The sequence below is a fragment of the Rhinolophus ferrumequinum genome, chromosome 15 (genome assembly GCF_004115265.2).
Source record: "Rhinolophus ferrumequinum isolate MPI-CBG mRhiFer1 chromosome 15, mRhiFer1_v1.p, whole genome shotgun sequence".
NCBI classification, from domain to species: Eukaryota; Metazoa; Chordata; class Mammalia; order Chiroptera; family Rhinolophidae; genus Rhinolophus; species Rhinolophus ferrumequinum.
In genome coordinates, this window is record NC_046298.1 from 48,282,816 (window position 1) to 48,300,884 (window position 18,069).

At 43.9% G+C, this 18,069-nt stretch overlaps 2 protein-coding genes across 2 annotated transcripts in view; one reads left to right on the top strand and one right to left on the bottom strand.

Annotated features, from left to right (window-relative positions):
* The window catches only part of NLRP2 (NLR family pyrin domain containing 2), a 63,200-nt gene extending 59,070 nt beyond the window's left edge, over positions 1-4,130 (top strand). Inside the window, exon 14 of the mRNA XM_033129292.1 lies at positions 3,982-4,130. Coding sequence (XP_032985183.1) covers positions 3,982-4,120 — 139 coding nt within the window. The 3' untranslated portion in view covers positions 4,121-4,130. The remainder of the gene's footprint in view (positions 1-3,981) is intronic.
* A 170-nt stretch (positions 4,131-4,300) lies between these two features.
* On the bottom strand, positions 4,301-14,812 carry GP6 (glycoprotein VI platelet). Its single transcript, XM_033128275.1, has 7 exons — positions 14,295-14,812; positions 12,895-12,930; positions 12,521-12,778; positions 10,328-10,612; positions 9,488-9,541; positions 5,580-5,630; positions 4,301-5,076 (listed from the first exon to the last, which is right to left on the bottom strand). Exons 1-7 carry the CDS (start codon positions 14,326-14,328, stop codon positions 4,862-4,864), a joined length of 933 nt encoding a protein of 310 aa, XP_032984166.1. The 5' UTR covers positions 14,329-14,812; the 3' UTR covers positions 4,301-4,861.
* Between the last annotated feature and the right edge of the window lie 3,257 nt (positions 14,813-18,069).

Here is an 18,069-nt window from a genome sequence, read left to right on the forward strand (position 1 = left end):
TAGATGATGTGATACAGAATTGTACACCTGAAATCTATGTGATTTTACTAACAATTGTCACCCCAATAAATTAAAAATATATATTTAAAAAAAAAAAAAGTATGTTGTTTAATCTCAAAAAAAAAAAAAGAAAGTTTGATATTTAGAGTATTCCATTTTCTTCAGCACACTTACTTTCTCCATTCCCATATTCTAGTTCAGGCCTTTATTCTCCCCCTTTTTATGTTTTGGTTGCCACAAATTGTCCCTGTTGATGGTGTTCAAATATCCTCCTTTAGTATTTCTTGTAGTGCAGGTCGTGTATTAGAAAATTCCCTCAACTTCTGTATGTCTGGAAAGGTCTTTATTGCTCCTTCATATCTAAAGTATATCTTTGCTGGGTATATTATTCTTGGCTCATAATTTCTCTCTTTCAATAGTTCGAATATTTGGTTCCACACCCTCCTGGCTTGTAGAGTTTCTGCTGAGAAATCTGATGATAATCTAATGGACTTTTCTTTGTAGGTTACTGTCTTCTTTTCCCTGGCTGCCTTGAGGATTCTTTCTTTGTTGTTGATTTTTGACAGCTTCAATACAATGTGCCTTGGAGAAGACCTGTTGGGGTTGAGGTAATTAGGTGTTCTATTTGCTTCTTGGATTCGAGGATCCAGTTCTTTCCACAAGTTTGGAAAGTTCTCATCGACTATTTGTTTGAATATACTCTCTGTTCCCTTCTCTCTTTCTTCTCCTTCTGGTATGCCCATTATTCTTATATTGCTCTTTCTGATGGAGCCAGAAAGTTCTTGGTGAGTTTTTTCATTTCTTTTAAGTCTCAAGTCTCTTTGTTCTTCCATCCGTGTCATTTGCAGGTTTCTATCTTCGATGTCACTGATTCTTTCCTCCATCAGGTCAACTCTACTTCGTAAGCTGGTTACTTCATTCTTTATTTCTTCTGAGTTCTTAATCTCCAGAAATTCTATTTGGTTCTTTTTTAAAATTTCCGTCTCTTTGGTAAAATGCTCGTATTGTTCTTTGATTGTGTTTCTGAGTTCATTAAACTGCCTTTCTGTGTTTTCTTGCGTCTCATTGAGTTTTTTCAGAACTGCAATCTTGAATTCTGTCATTTAAGTCACATATTTCCATATCTTTAACTTCATTTTCTGGAGACTTTTCACTTTCTTTCTGGGCCGTCTTGTTGCCTTGGTTATTCATGGCAATTAATGATTTATTATTTCTCTTTTTAGACATCTACAGGAGTCTGTTCTTCAACAGGTTGATAGGAAGAGGTCTTTCTTTAGTTTTTCAGTACGTATTGGTAGAATGTTTTATTTTCTCTCCAACTGCAGCCCTTTTTTTGCTCTCACACTGTAGTGTTATGTTTTCTCTGCACTATTCCAGCTTCTCACACAATGGGAGAATTACCTGGAAGGCATGCTTCTCCTCTGTTAACAGTTTGCCTGGGTCATTGGGTGCCGCGTCCCTGTGGGTATGCTGAGAGCTTTTGAAGTTCTAAAGCTCTTCCTGCACCAGATTCAGAGCCCGTGTGTTTCAGCAGTTCTGTTTACTCCTGCAGGGATCCACCCAGATAGGTGGGGACAGGGGCAGGGTGAGTTGTTAGAGGTGGCCCAGAGCAATGGCAGTGACCACCACCAGAGCCAGTCCTGCTCCCACAGCTTCCTCCCCTTTGCCGGAACTAGTTGGGCTACAAATCTGTGTCTGTAGACCACAGTTCTCAGAACTGCAAATATTCTGTTCTTTTTATCTGACACTGCTACTGTTCTGCTTCTAGCACTGGGCCAGTGGGGGCGAGACTAGCTCTGGGAGGGTAGGGAGGGGGAGGCTAGTCTCAGTGCCTAAGGCTTCCGTTCTCTGCTCGGCAGTGAGGGCTTAAACCACTGTTTTCAGCGTTTTTCCCTCAGTCTTTGCTCCGAGGTCTCTGCCATGAGCGTTGGGTTCAGCCATGTTATATGCTGTCCCCTCAGCCCTGTGGGCCATAAACAGAGCCCTAGCAGTCCGAGTCCTTCCCTCTCCCGCAGCTGTGGTAGTTCTGGGATGCAGCGAGCTTGGAGCACTGAGCTAGGTCTGTGTCCTACACCCGCGTGGCTCCGTCTCTGCATTTCTCCCTTCCCTCCTCCCCTGCTCACGCAATTTTCCCACCTTTAGGTGACGTCAATAGTGAGCCTCTTCATCTTGCCTGTCTGCTGTGCAGGGAGTTCTTTGTGGAGTTATAGCTGTTTAATTTGTTGTAAATTCCAGGAGAGATTTCCAGAGGCTCACCTCACGCCGCCTTTTTGATGATGTCTCCCCCTGATAGTTTTCTTGATTAGTTGTAATTTTGATGTGGTTGTGAGAGAAGGTAAACACAGCATTTACCTACTGCACCATCTTGGTTGTCCCGAACCTCATTCTTAAAACAACACATTTAGATCTTCTGTGTGGTTTGTCACACCCATTTTTTCATTTCTTCAACACTTTTAACCAACACCAATCTACTGTAGGAACTATTTTTGTTCTTCTGCCACAGACCAACCTCTGACAATCATGAATCAACACAATTACATTTAACTTTGGAGGGTCATGTTTAAAATATTTTGAAACAAGTTGGCCCTTATTTTAGCCAAAGTTATTTTGATAGCTGACAAGATATCTACTCAAGCTAGCTTAAGATTGCATGGGTGTGTTGGGCTCTTTTGGGGTTTTTGTACAGGTTTATTGAGGTATAATTGATAAATGAAAATTATATATATTTAAGTATATAATGTGATGTTCTGATATATGTATATATTTTGAATTGATTACCACATCAATTAATTAACATCTTCATCACCTCACGTAGTTACCTTTTAGGGTGTGTGGTGAGAACATATAAGCTCTATTCTCTTAGCAAATTTCAAGTATACAATACAGTATCATTAAGTATAGTCACCTTCAGAGGGTAAGGGGGGGGTGGTAGATGAGGGTAAAGGGGATCAAATATATGGTGATGAAAGGAGAACTGACTCTGCGTGGTGAACACACAATGAGATTTATAGATGATGTAATACAGAATTGTACACCTGAAATCTATGTAACTTTACTAACAATTGTCACCCCAATAAACTTTAATTAAAAAAAAGTATAGTCACCTTGCTGTGCATTAGATCCTCATAATTTATTCATAATATGACTGAAAGCTTGTTGCGTGGATGTATTGTGAATCTCAAATGACAAAGCAAAAATTGATTAATATACTAGCAAAACCAGGACTACAGAGCCAACAAGAAACATGACAGCTAATAGCCTTGGTTTCTTATTTTTATACATATTTTTGCTTTAATTATTCCCTCTACCCTCCTACTTCCCATTTCCATGTACACACAACTGAATATACAGAGGGTAACAAAAAAATCTATACACATTTTAAGAAAGAAAAAAAATTAAAATTGTATACTCAATATATACCAATAACAAAAGATGAATACAAGTCATGTGTATACATTTTTTTGGCACCCCCAGTAGTTACCAACAGGTGAATCCTAGAAATGAGGCTGCTATCTAGCCTATGTGAAATAAAGGGTGGTCATTAGCTAGTATCATGCAGCCAAGGGGGGATAAAAAGCTAGTCTGGCTGACTTGGTTCCAGTGTGTATGTCTCATCCTGGTCCACCTAGTAGGAGAAGTTGTCAAAGTAAGTTATAAAGTAGGTAGATATTAGAGTTATGTCACAGATATATTCATCAATTTCACCTCTCACACCAAGTATAATATGATAATCACCCAAGATCATCCAGCCATCCAAAACTACAGCATGGCTTTATACCATTACAATGGTAACCTGATATTATCTTTTCTTCCCCTATCAAAGCAATATGGAACTCTACTTGGCAGAGTAGAAAATAAATAAAGGTGGTTCCTGCTCTGAAAATCCCTAAAGTATGAGACTTGTGGGTGTGGGTACTTAGGGGTTTGGAATGAATCTCCTTGAATCAACAGCAAACCTTTTTTCCCCTATTGTACCACCAGGTTGAAGATAGATACATCTGATGCTCGAATCCAGAAGCTGCTGAAAGAAATCAAAGAAAGCAACCCACATCTGACAATTGAGAGAGATAATCAAGATCTAAAAAATAACAGACCTTCTTCTCGTGACTTTATTTTCTGAATTCTCTGGAGTCATTCATTCTCTAATCAAGTCACAGATCTTCAAGGTGATGGTGAACTTCCTGTGTGCATCTCAGTGATGTTAGTATTGGGCCAAATGTCATTTTGGCCTTGATTGTGTCTTCGGCTTACAAAAACATGCACAAGTCACTTAATGCGGTTATGGATGATATGTCTACATCACCAGTATATCAAGAGAAATAAAGGTGAAAGCATTCATGAAGGAGGTTGTATTTATTAATGGATTCTAACTACACAGAGGTCAATCTATAACCCATATTAGAGAAGGTTGAAGAAAGAGGTAAGTATGATGGTCCAGTGAGGATGCCGTAAGATCCACAATGTGCAAGACATCAGGGAGGAGACTTTGGCATCCACTGGATTCCTTCCATGCCAAACAGAGGGAGTTCTTGGACAGAAAGCCAAATACAAAGGGTGCCAAAAAATGTATACACATCTCAAGAAAGAAAAAACTGTATTAAAATTGTAATACTTGATATATACCAATAACAAAAGATGAATACAAGTCATGTGTATACATTTTTTTGCCACACCCGGTAGACATTGACTCAACAGCTCCTTGAGAGAGCACCACAAAGATACCCTGGCCCTCCTTTTCCAAAGTTGTAGCCTCTATTCTCTTGCTCTCAGATGCCACACACACTCTAAGTCCCCTCCTCACTACCATGACCTATCTCTTAGATACAACCAAGCCTTGGGGTTCTAATGGTGGCATCCATGGTCATGACCATCTGGTCGACCCCTGTCCTGACAACTCTACTTTCTGGGTCTGCGGGAGTGTTGGGAGTGGCCTGTGGACAGCTCTGACCCGGTGCAGCAGGGGTTTCTTTCGGCTGTGCCAATCTTCTGCCAGGAGCCCCGCCAGAAGTATTAGAATCACAGCCCCAAGGCATATCCGGACCAGATTGCCTTTAGTGTAGTACGGGTGCATGAGACCTGGAGAAGTGAAGAGAAACAGAAGCAGGAGATAAGAACCCATCTCCAGGACCCACTCCAAGCCACATCTTTGGTTTCTTACAGCCATATCCCTCATCTGAGATCCTATTACACTCTGCTAGCTAGGGCACCAATCTCCTTCCTAGAGGGTCCCTCCCCTCTTCACCAGGGTCAGAGCTAGATAAGCCCAATTTCCTAAATATAACCTCTTACATACATTCCCTCCCCATGCACAGACACTACCGGGTTATTAATTAAGGAAGAGAAGACTGTTTTAAGGGGTGAGGAGAGAGATGAATTTATCTTCCTTTAAATCTCCACCTTCCCACCTGACATATTGCCCAGCTCTGAATTCCATGCGCTAATTTTCCCTCACCCCTTAAAACTTTACACACCAGGGCCCAAGATCACAGCGCTATAGCTTCTGCACAGGGAAAGCCATCAGCTTTAGGTAAAGACATAGGGTGGGAAGGAAGAAGATCCAGAGAGGACCACTTACTCACCAGTTGGAGAGCTTGACCCCTCTGGAAAGATGGTGATATTCCTAGAAGGCTCTGAGAATCAAAAAGGGTGAGTGTGAAAGGATGGGACCATCGCCCCTACCCTTGTTCCTGCCCCAACCTTAAACACACCCATTTGGGAGGCAGAATTCCATGGCTATAAGGACATGAACTGCCAAAAAATGGATGAACCTTGCAAACTTTATGCCAAGTAAAAGCAGCCAGGTGCAAAAGACTATATGTTGTATTAGTCCATTTATGTAAAATGTCTAGAAAAGGTAAATTTATACAGACAGAAAGAAGACCGGTGGTTTCCTAGGGCTAGGCATGGGAGTTTGAATGACCTGTAAAAGGACACAAGGGAACTTTTTGAGGTGATGGGAGTGTTCTAAAACTAGATTGTGGTGATCATTGTAAAATTAATAAAATCATTGAATTGTAGAAAAGAAGAAGAAGAATATGAACTATAGAGCTGGGCTGTGTAGCCTTGGACCTCAGATCCAGTATTTATTAGATGTAGCGCCTCTAGCATACAATTTTACATCTATGAGCCAGTTGTCCCATCTCTAATGTAAATAATTACCTTGCTATATCATAGGTCGATGTGAAAATTAAACTAATAATAATAGCATGAAGCACAGTGCTTGACATATAGTAAGCACCCCATATATGTTAGCTCTTCTTCTCTTATTCTACAAATATCTCCAGAGACTTTCCAGGAGATCAGCCATGTGCTGTGCATCCTAAAGATGCATCAAACACACAGTTCTTGCCCATGTGGAGCTGCCAGACACTGAAGGAGACCAAGAATTAAAGTGATCATTTAAATTCACTGTGAAAATTGCTCTAATAGGTAGTCCACAGGACACTGAAGAAGCACAGAGGACACTACCAATCCAGCCTGGAGAGTCAGAAAGGCTTTCTGGAGGAATTGAAGCCATGGGGAAATGGAAGGAAAAGCAAAGCAAGCAGCTTGGATGTAGAGTCAGGAGGATGTAGATGTAGAGGAGAGGACATAAAGCACCCAGAAGAGCATCAGCTGGCTAAGATTAGCACGCGGAATGAAGACAAGACAGGAAGGATCATCAGTGGCTGGTCTAAGAACATAGAATCTAAAATCACTGAACAGCAAGCTCAGGTTACATTCTGAGGGTGACCGGGAATCCAGCGGAGTCTTGAACAGAGGGTGGGAAGAATCCCATCAGGGACTTAGGAAGAGCCTAAAGAAAGCTAGAGTTTGGTGGACTCAGTGGAGACATCTAACCTATCCTCAGGGGATCTGTCAAGTTTTTCTGTCTTGAAGGAAAAGGAGACTTTTTCCAGGAAAAGCAAGGGGACAGAGAACTACAGCATGAAGGAAGCATATTTGCATTGGACCCTGAATGGGGAGAGGGTGTATTGTGTACAGGCACCTATGATCCATGTGGGGCTGAAGCACAGGCTCTGCATGGAAGCAATGGGGAACAAGACTGCATACAAGAACCACAGCCAAGTCAGAAGAGCAATGTGTAGGGATGAGTCATGCTCTTCCCATCACAGCCTTGGGTCCGCCATCTTTGAAATGGCCACATAACCCAGAACGCTCCTCTGCCCTCAAGCTCAGAGCCTACTTCCCTCCCATCCTCCATCCTCAAACCAAGGACTGTCCTGGAAAGACTCAGGTAGTTTCGTGACACAGACTAAAAACCTACAGCCTTAGGTGATGGAAAAGAGAGCCCAGTATTCATACTCCTTTCTGCTGAGCGCTAAGTGCCTGGTTATATTTTTTAATTTTTTTGGGCACATAAGTACGAGTGGAATTGCTGGTTCATATGATAATTCTATGATATGGTTGTATGACAATTCTTTCTGAGGAACCACTGAACTGTTTGCCACAGCAGCTACACCATTATCCACTCCCACCAGTAATGTATGAAGATTCCAGTTTTTCCACATTATCACTAACACTTGTTGTTGTGCTATTGTATAGCCATTCCTGTGGGTATGATGAATTTCATGGTATGTGACTTATAATCCAATTTAAAAATTACAAAGTGGGTCAGCAGATCTATGTGAACTCAATGGAAGAACAAGCTGATACCAGACTCTTAGTATAAGAGGCTCCCCTCCCTACCAAGGCCATTTTCATAACCAGGGACCTTCTGTTGTTTGTACATGGCCACCAACATATTTCCCAAACCCCCTCAGCCTCCTGTAGAGGGTGGGGACAGTCTCTGAGGGGCTTTTTGGCTAGAACCAGTTCATCAAAGCCTAGTTTGTCCTCACCTATCTGTGATGTAATCAGAGCATGGATATTATTTGTTCTCTGTTATTTCTTTTCCTGTGTGTTTCATTAGTGAATGTTTAAATTTAGAGTCAAACATGGTGTAGTTCACACATGCTGTGGAGTACTACTCAGCAGTGAAAAGGAACACACTACCAATACATGCAACCACTTGGGTGGGTGTCAGGGCATCATGCTGAGTGGGGTGGGGGGCAGTAATTTCAAAGATTCCATGCTGTATGATTCCATTCATATAATATTGTCAAAATGACAAAGAAATGAAGACAAAATTAGGAATGGTTGCCAGAGGTTAAGGATGGAGGGGAGAGCTGATTATAAAGGGGTAGCCTGAGGGGTATCTTTGAGGGGGTGGAATAGTTCTGTAAGTTGAATGCCGTGGTGGCTGCACTTGTGATAAACTGACATAGGACTAAACACCAGATTGTACCAATATCAGGTTTCCAGTTCTCATGTTGTGTTGTAATTCTGTAAGACGTAACCACTGGGGAAATCGAGGCAAAGCGTACATGGAGTCATTTCATACTATCTTTGCAACTTCTTCTGAATCCACATCTCAAAATAAAAAGTTAAAAAATTCCAATCAGCCAAAGTGTCCTGCGATAGACGATTGGCTAAAGAAAATGTGATACATATACGTAATGGAATACTCCTCTGCCATAAGAAAAGATGAAATACTGCCATTAGCAACAACATGGATGGATCTTGAGACTATCATGCTAAGCACAATAAGTCAGACAGAAAAAGTCGAGATCCATATGACTTCACTGATATGTATGATATAAAACTGAAAGCAACAAAGGAATGAAACAAAGAAACAAAAACATAGATACAGACAATAGTTTAGTGGTTACCAGAGGGTAAGGGAGGAGGAGGGTGGTAGAAGAGGGTAAGGGGGATCAAATATATGGTGATGGAAGGAGAACTGACTCTGGGTGGTGAACACACAATGGGATTTATAGATGATGTGATACAGAATTGTACACCTGAAACCTATATAATTTTACTAACCATTGTCACCCCAGTAAATTTTAACTAAATAACATCCAATCAGAAACACCCACACACACACGCATGTGCATGTCTGTCCACACACTGTGCCTCTTTTGCCATGACAGCCCCCCGACCACATGTTGGCACATGTTGGCACATTAAGTCTGCGTCTTTTCAACATGCTTCTTGTTCCTCAGGACTTGGGTCCCCCCGAGACACAGGAACTGTCAGAGATGTCATAGCCTAGCACATTATTTCTGAAGGCACCAGCTGTCATCTAATTCACCAGGTAATTCTCAGGCCCGCTAACATTTGAGAGCCACTGACCGATAGACTCCGAGCCTCAGGCATGCAGTCCAGAAACCTAGAATTTTATAAACCACTCAGATATTCTGCACATTAGGCATTATAAACCGACCCCCTGAGGCTGGAAAGAAGGAGTGTGGAGCAGCGTCTTTGATATCTATTTATTATACCCACCTTCTTTACAGGCAAAAATAAGAGATTTTAAAAATAAAGCAAATTTGTGAAAGACACAAGTGAGTTAAACTGAGAAATCTGGAGAAAGGGGAGAAAGCAAAGAAGGGGTCCACGTGCCTTGGACCCCAGACACCAGGGTGAATCCTACAGTCCTCACCTGTTACAGAGGTAGGTGTTCCTCTGGGTAACTGGCTGGGTGTCACAGAGTTCCCTGAAAAATTAGAAAAGGAAACAATTCTGTGCTCTGTTCGTGGTTGGTTCTGAGCAAATAAATAAATGAAACATTGGCCCAGCCCAATTACATCACTGGGCTACTATGCGTGAAAATAGCATTTGAAAGGCACCCCTGGCATATTCTGGGGCTAATTCATAATGACAACCCTTGTCCCTGCTTTTTGAATTTCTGTTTTGCCCTTTTCCTGGATCTCTGTGATACACATCCTTTGTTCCTGGGAGCAAACCAGCCCTTGTGTCCTGAGAAGTAAGGAAGCAGAAAAGAACAGTGGGATAGCTTGGGGGAAAGGTAAGTATCCCATGGGGGTAGGAGGCACCAAAGGAACAAAACACAGCCCCTCCCTGCTCCCACCACACTGGCTTTGCACCCACCTGCAGCCCACCCCACCTACCCCACCCACCTGATTAACCTGTACTCTGCCCTGAGACCCACATCAAACATTGATTGTTTAGGGAAGCCTCCCCTTCTAGGTTCAGACAGCACTATGGACTTCTAAGAGACAGTGCTTATCACAGTGACAATTATACATGTGTGGGATGTGTTTTTGATTTAAGATTGTTTGCTCTACTAATTACAATATCATATATTATATTTGCATGTGTGTGTGTGTGTGTGTGTGTGTGTGTAAATAAAATGGTACTGTACATTGAGTGGAATCATATGGTATATATCTTTGCACCTATCAGTCCCTCCCCTTGGAACTTCCATCAGGGCCTGTGAAGGCTGAGGAAGAAAAGTTTGGTCTGCACCCCGCCACCTTACCTCTGACCACGAGCTCCAGGGGGTCACTGGGGGCCGACCACAGGTACGGGTCTCTGCTGGAAAAGCTGTAGCATTGGTAGGTCCCACTGTGGGCAGCAGTCACCGTGATGATGGGGAAATCTGCCCGGTACCACCTCTCAGGTCCCTTGTTGGGCCCAGTGTCCCCCATCTTGTACAGAGCAAATTGGTCAAAACTGTATATGCTCCGACACTGTAGAGTCACGTCCCCTCCTGGGGACACCACTGGGCTGGGTTGGGCTGAGAGCGAGGGCTTGTCATAAACTCCTGGTAGAGAAGAGACCTCTGGTGTTAAAGACACTGGCCAAAGTCTAGGCTGGGGCCGGGGAGGGGCAGGGAGGTCCCTCCAGTTCCCTAAGAGCCAGGGAACTTTCCAGCTGTATGCACCCTGGAGAATGCACCCTCCCTGCCAGCTCACAAAGTAGTTAAAAGAGCCTGACTGAAGTCATATCATAGTGCCCAGGCTTAAATCCTGGTTCTGCCACTTAGGGGCTGTGTGATCCTGGAGATAAATTGCCCCTACAGCTGTGCCTCAGTGTTTTCTACTCTACAATGAAAGAAACAATATGTATTAAGCATTTAGCAGAGTACCTAATGCATAGCATAGCGAGCACTGAAAATATGAAAAAACAAAATAGCTTAAGTTTACATTGTGTTGTAAGCTTGTGTTACAGTGCACAATGGATAGTTACATTGTAAACTTGTATTCAAGTGCCAGATTCCAGGTGCTGCTCCAAGCTCATGACATATATCAATTCATCGAAGTCTCACCAAAACCTATGAATTCATCCTATGAATATCCCTATTTTGTCAATGGAACTAAGGCACACAATGCAGGATAACTTGTCTGAGATCATACGATAACAGGCCGCAGAGCTGAAATCTGCAGTCACAGTGTTTGGCTCCAGGATCTCTGCTCCTAAAAATGAACCTAGACTACCTGACGATATTGTCATTGCAGAGCATGGCTCCATGTCAGGCACACGGAGCTCACAACAAAAGCTGCCTGATAATTCTGGCTCACTCAACAATTGTTTTTCCTTAGCAACTCTTACGTGTCCATCTCTGTTCTAAGAAATAAAATTCCCATCAGGAAGAAGAATAGACAATAACTAAGATAAATCAGTAAACACCAGATAGTGATGAGTGCCATTTTAAATTGGCTGCAACTTTAAATAGGGAAGTGAGGGAAATACTTAAAGGGAAGAGAGCATTTGGACCAATCCCCAAAGCCAACATAAGGTCTGGCAGACTACTGACCATGGGAATTAGGGTGAGGCGAGTGAGGCACTCTTCTCGGATGCAAATTTAAAGGGGTGCAATAAAACCCTCTGTCATCACGATAACTACTATTTTAATGAAATTTTAAATCAAAATGAATGCAAACACATTCACAGTGAAAAAAGCATCAAGAGTTCAAGCAAAGAAAGAATCCATCTGTGGCCAGGGGAGCCATGTTGAAGACTGAGGCAAAGGTTCCAAATGGTTTTCTGTACTTCTTTTGGTTAATTTTTTCCACACTATTAGCATAGTTGAAAAATATTGACAATTTCTACAGTAGGTTATTAAAACTCAAAACACTACTTTAAGTTGAAATATTTTATTTATAACCCCCCCCCAAAAAAAAAAGACAGGATTTATTATCATTTTAACACTTCTGGCTTTCATGGAAACAAACTCATCGATATTTTCAAAACCTATCTTGGAAAATAACCATTTAAAATGCATTGGAAAGAAAAGCATAAGCTGGGGACATTTTATTCCATCTAAAAATAAAAAAACGCATTAGTGCATGAATAGAGGGGTGCACCTTTTTCCTTTTGCATCAGGCTGGGCTATGGCTGGACCATCACTGACGGATTCTGTGTTTACTTAAAATTGTCATATTTTGCTCATCATGGATGTTTTTGCATTGATTTTGACTTTTGTAAAAAGATAACATTATTGGTGAAAGCACTAACATATGACTTACGTTGATTAAGGTTTGTGGCACGTCTCCTAAATGTAACACTCAAGGTCAGTGCCTCACTGGCCCCACCCAATCCCAGCCCCCTGGGCCACTGAATTTACTGTCATCATCATCTCCATTTTCACCCTCTTCCAGCCCAAAACTGAGGACCATTTCGCCCTGAGGCCACATGTCCAGTTACACCCCACCCCCTCCTGTCCAGTTACCAGTAGCCACCAGCTCCAGCTTGTCACTGGAGAGAGACCAGCAGGTCCCGTTCTGGTAGAAGCAACGGTAGCATCCAGCGAAACTTTTTTTCATGGCCGGGATATGGAGGACAGCCTGGTCGTTATACTTCCCAGATTTCAGTTTCTCCAGGCGGTACAAGTCCACGCCTGGGGGCCCCTGGCAACGGATGGTCACTGGATTCTCCAGGGGCACAAGAGAGCTGGGGTGGGCCTGGAGGGAGGGCTTGGGTAGCGGGCCTGGAAGGGAAGCAGAGGGTAGTGGAGGAGAGCCCCCAAACAGCACCCTCCTCCTGAGCCCTCACACCCCTACTGCCCTCTCACTGTCTGACCCCAGAGGAGGGATCCCCACTCACAATTCTGAGCTTGTATCACCTGCTCCAGACACAGCCCTGAGGACAAAAGAAAAGGACCAAATGCTAGAACCTTGAGTGAACTCACACTTCCTGCATGCTGGGCATGGTGATAGGACATTTGTATGCTCAGCTTTCTTTTGTCATAATTGTTTTCTCAAAGATACACATGCACATAATTGAAGTGAAAGAAGCCAGCCGTAAAAAGCCACTACTGTGTGATTCCATATATATGAAATGTCCAGAAGAGGTCAATCTGTCCAGAGACAGAAAGCAGATTAATGGTTGTCAGGGGCCGGGGGAGGCGACGTGGAGGGGTGAGTGCAGTGGGTATGGAATTTCCTTTGGGAGGGGTGAAATGTCTTGGAACCAGATAGAGGTGACGGTCGCACAGCAATGCAAATGTCATGAATGGTAAATTTTCTGTTAAGTATGTGATTTTGCCATGAGGTTTGTTGATTTTAAGCCAGCAGGGAATTGCTTGCCCGCGCCAGCTCCCTCCAGGACCCCACCCCATGCACACACTTTTGATGACTAGATAGAGAAGTACCTCCTCTTTGAGAAAGGGATTGTGTGTCGAGTGGGGTCTCTTACTTTTTTCTCCAGGTTTATCAAGATATAATTGACATATAACATTGTGTAAGTTCAAGATATACAATGTATTGATTTCATAAATTTATATATGGCAACATGATTGCCACCTTAGCATTAGCTGACACCTCCATCAGGTCACATAATTACCATTTCTTTTTTGTGGTGAGGACAGTTAAGATCAACTCTCTTGACAACTTTCAAGTATATGAGTATAATACAGTATTGTTAGCTATACTCACCATGCTGGACATTAGACCCCCAGAACTTATTCATCTTATATGGAAGTTTGTACCCTTCAACCAACATCTCCCTATTTCCCACCCCTGGCCCCTGGAAACAACCATTCTACTCTCTGCTCCCATGAGTTCAGCTTTTTTAGATTCCACATATAAATGAGGTCATGCAGTATTTTCTTTCTCTGTCCGGCTTATCTCACTCAGCATAATACCCTCAAGGTCCACCCACCCATGTTGTAGCAAATGGCAGGATTAGTGGAGCCAGTACCATGAGGAAGAATGAATGACAAGTTAAATCTATAACCTCGTCCTGATATTACTGAGTCCACATTTTTAAAAAATTATGTAGTGGGAGAAAGTTGTGGCCAAAACTAGGAAACTTGTGTTCATTTCCTGGCCCAGCCAAGGATAGACTACAACAACTCAGACAAACACTCCGCCGCCCTGGGCCCCACCCAACAAATGAATGGGCCTCTTGCTCCAAACTTCACTGCCCACATGTTTAAAACCTTCTTTGTCTCGTAACCCACTGCCTGCCCCTCAGCATTTCCCAAATCAACCCTCAGGACTCACCGAGGCAGAGGAGGACAGCCTGGAGTGGGGACATGGTTCCTCAGGAGGGAAGCTGTGCAGGAGCAGAGACACGGGAGGCGATGAGAACGAAGCAGGCGCTCCTCCCTCCCCCGCCAGCCTGGCTTTTCCTAATTGAGACTTATCACGCGGGAGCTGTTCCTGCTGCAGAATGACTTGCACACAGCTCCAAGGAGCCTCAGTTATCTCTCGTCACCAGCCCAGGTCATACCCTGTGGGCCTATGGAGGGACTGTCCATGTTCTGATACTTCCATAAACTTCCTATCCCTCACTGGGAATATGCAAATCAAAACCACTACAAGATATCACTTCACACCCACTGGGATGGCTGTCATCAACCAGACAAATAATAACAAGTGGTGGTGAGGCTGTGGAGCAGATGGAATCCTCAGGCATGGCTAATGGGAATGGAAAATGGTGCAGCCACTATGGAAAACACTATGATGGTTGTTCAAAATGTTAAACATCGAATTGCCACATGATCCACTAATTCCACTCCTGGGTATAAACCCAAAAGAATTAAAAACAGAACCTGAATAGATGTTTGCACACCCATATTCATAGCAGCATTATTCAAAAAAGCCAAAAATGAGGGAGAAACCCAAGTGTCCATTGATGAATAAACAAACTGTGGCATATTCATACAATGAAATATTATTCAGCCTTAAAAAAGGAACAAGAGGGGCCGGCCCAGTGGCTCAGGCGGTTAGAGCTCCATGCTCCTAACTCCAAAGGCTGCCAGTTCAATTCCCACATGGGCCAGTGGGCTCTCAACCACAAGCCAGTTCAATTCCTCGAGTCCCACAAGGGATGGTGGGCTCCGCCCCCTGCAAATAACATTGAACACGGCACCTTGAGCTGAGCTGCCTCCCGGATGGCTCAATTGGTTGGAGTGCATCCTCTCAACCACAAGGTTGCCAGTTCGACTCCCACAAGGGATGGTGGGCTGTGCCCCCTGCAACTAGAAAACGGCAACTGGACCTGGATCTGAGCTGCACCCTCCACAACTAAGATTGAAAGGACAACAACTTGACTTAGGAAAAAAAAAATCCTGGAAGTAGACACTGTTCCCCAATAAAGTCCTGTTCCCCTTCCCCAATAAAATATCTTTAAAAAAAAAAAAAAAAGAAAAAGGAACAAGAGGGGAACAACCAAGATGGCACAGTAGGTAAACACTGTGTTTACCTTCTCTCACAATCACATCAAAGTTACAACTAATGTACAAAACAACCATTATTGAGAATCACCTAAAATTAAGCTGAACTGAAGCCTTTCAACTAAGGATGTGCAGAAGAAGCCACTCCAGACTGGTAGGAAGGTCAGAGACGCGGAACAGGCTGGTCCCACACCTGTGTGTGAGCATTAGGGATTGGGAGGGCTATTTCACCTGTGGGGGTCCCCCTCCCCTAAAGGAGCAAAAGATCCCAGCCCCACCCCAGCCGAGGGTTCCATTGGGGGGAGAGAACTCCCCATAATTTCTGGTTGTGAAAACCAGTGGAGATTGTGACTTAGTGAGACTGAGGGCGGCTGCACTCACAGGTGCTCCCCTTAAAGGGACGGCGCACTGACTTACCCACCAACGGAATCCCTTGCTCTGAGCTCCAGCGCTGGGGCAGCAGCTGGAAAGGCAGCAGGGACAAATGATGGCAATTGAGTTCTCTGGCTTGGGAGAGGGGCTGGAGAGACAGCTTTCTCCTGGACAAGGAAGCTGGTGGAGGCCATTTTTTCTTTGTTGAGCCCTCCACCTTCCCAGGGGGCAAACACAGGCAGCCCCCATATCTGAGTCTCCACAGTTCATTCACCACACGCTGGTGATTTGAGACTCAGCTCTGCCCAACTTTGGGGCACACCCTGGCCACTTTCAGTGGGTTTTCCATGCAGTCTGCCTGCCACTGCTCAAGCTGCAGACTTTTCTAGCATCTCTCAAAGTTAGCGGAACCCAGACAAGCAGCATCTGGCTTGAGCATATCCTGTAGTGGCAGCTGGCCTTAGTTTGCAGCTGGGCCTCTCAAAGTGCTTCCAAGCACAGCACAGGCAGCAGCCATCTGCAGATTTCTTTCTGGCTTCCACTGGGTGCCCCCAGGTGGGGCACAGGCTATGGCTGAAGTAAGCCTACAGCGGATCCCCTCCAAGGTGGTCCTAGTGCTGGTACGCCCAGTGCCAGCTTCAAAACGAGCTGGAGCATCACCTAGCCACCTCCAAATAGAACACACCCAAGGGGCACATTGGGCAGGCACCTGAGTCCTGCTGAGGCAGATCCTGTTCCATAGGATCAGCCCCTGCACAACTCTTCCACTGTAGTCAAGGCCAGTCCTCACAACCAGTGAGCCCAAGGGTCAGTCCCTCACACTGATGTGCAATTATCAACCAAGGCTCAACTACAACAGGAGGGCACACACAACCCACACAAAGGACACACCTGGAGTGTGTGGCTCAGGCGATCAGAAAGACTGTGCCACTGAAACCTACAGCACACGTACTACATAAGGCCATTCTACTAAGACCAGAAGACATAGCAGGCCTACCTACTACATAGAAACAGACACAGGGAGGCAGCCAAAATGGGGAGACAAAGAAACATGTCCCAAGTAAAAGAACAGAACACAGCTCCAGAAAAAAAACTAAGCAAAATGGAGATACGCAATCTATCAGACACAGAGTTCCAAACACTGGTTATAAGAATGCTCAATGATCTCAGGGAGAACTGCAACAGAGAGATAGGAAGCATAAAAATGGAGATGGAAACCATAAAAAAGAACCAGTCAGAAATAAAGCATTCAATAATGGAAACAAAGAATATATTACAAGGAATCAACAGTAGATTAGATGAAGCAAAGGATCCAACCAGCAATGTAGAAGATAAGGCAGAAGAAAATACCCAACCAGAACAGCAAAAAGAAAAAAGAATCCAAAAAACTGAGGAGTTTACGGGGCCTTCAAGACAATATCAAGCATACCAACATTCACATTATTGGGGTACCAGAAAGAGAAGAGAGACAGCAAAAATATGAAAACCTATTTGAAGAAATAATGACAGAAAACTTCCCTAACCTGGTGAAGGAAATGGACAAAGTGACAGTTACTATAATGTAGGGAATATAACCAATTGTAAAGATCATGTAAGGTGCCAGATGGGCACTGGACTTATCAGGGGGATCACGTCATAGACTGTGCAGATGCCTGACCAATGCGCTGTACACCTGCGCAGTTATATTAGTGGCCAATGGCTCACTGGTTACAGCTGACGGCCAACTAGCCACAGCTGATGGCCATCCAATCACAGTTGATGGCCATTTACTACCTGAGCCAGCACCTTTCCACGTGAGGCCGAGAGCCTGGAAACTGCACTCCTGGCTCTGTCCCCACAGTAACAGAAAGAAAACTAACTGGATTTATAAAGTGTTGGGTGTCTTTGATTCAGCCTCCACCACTCCCCTCCCCCCACTGCTGGCATCCAGGGCCAGTCATTCTGTGCTGTTTTGTGGATTGTAGGATGTGATGCAGTACCCCTGACCTCCCGAAGTATGGTAAATATTAAATAATACATTTTTTAATGTTAAAATGTTTATCTGGATTACTGAGCTTTTGGTGCCATCCCCCCTCGAATCTGTGCCCGAGCTAAGTGCCAGCCCTGTTTCTAACACAGAAGACAGCTAGACTTCAATGACTGTCGCCACATAAAAAGAGGGAAGGGACCCTTTCACCTCTAAACATCTGAACATGATTGTTTTATTGTCCTGATATTTAACCTGACGT

Bases quoted from the DNA above. Each gene is read 5' to 3' on its own strand.
- GP6 (XM_033128275.1), bottom strand. From the start codon at position 14,328: ATGTCCCCACTCCAGGCTGTCCTCCTCTGCCTCG. The intron at 9,542-10,327 runs GTAAGGTGGCGG...CTAATTTTTCAG, and splicing joins CCTGGAGCTCGTGGTCAGAG to GGAACTCTGTGACACCCAGC. The intron at 5,077-5,579 runs GTGAGTAAGTGG...TCACTTCTCCAG, and splicing joins GGGGTCAAGCTCTCCAACTG to GTCTCATGCACCCGTACTAC.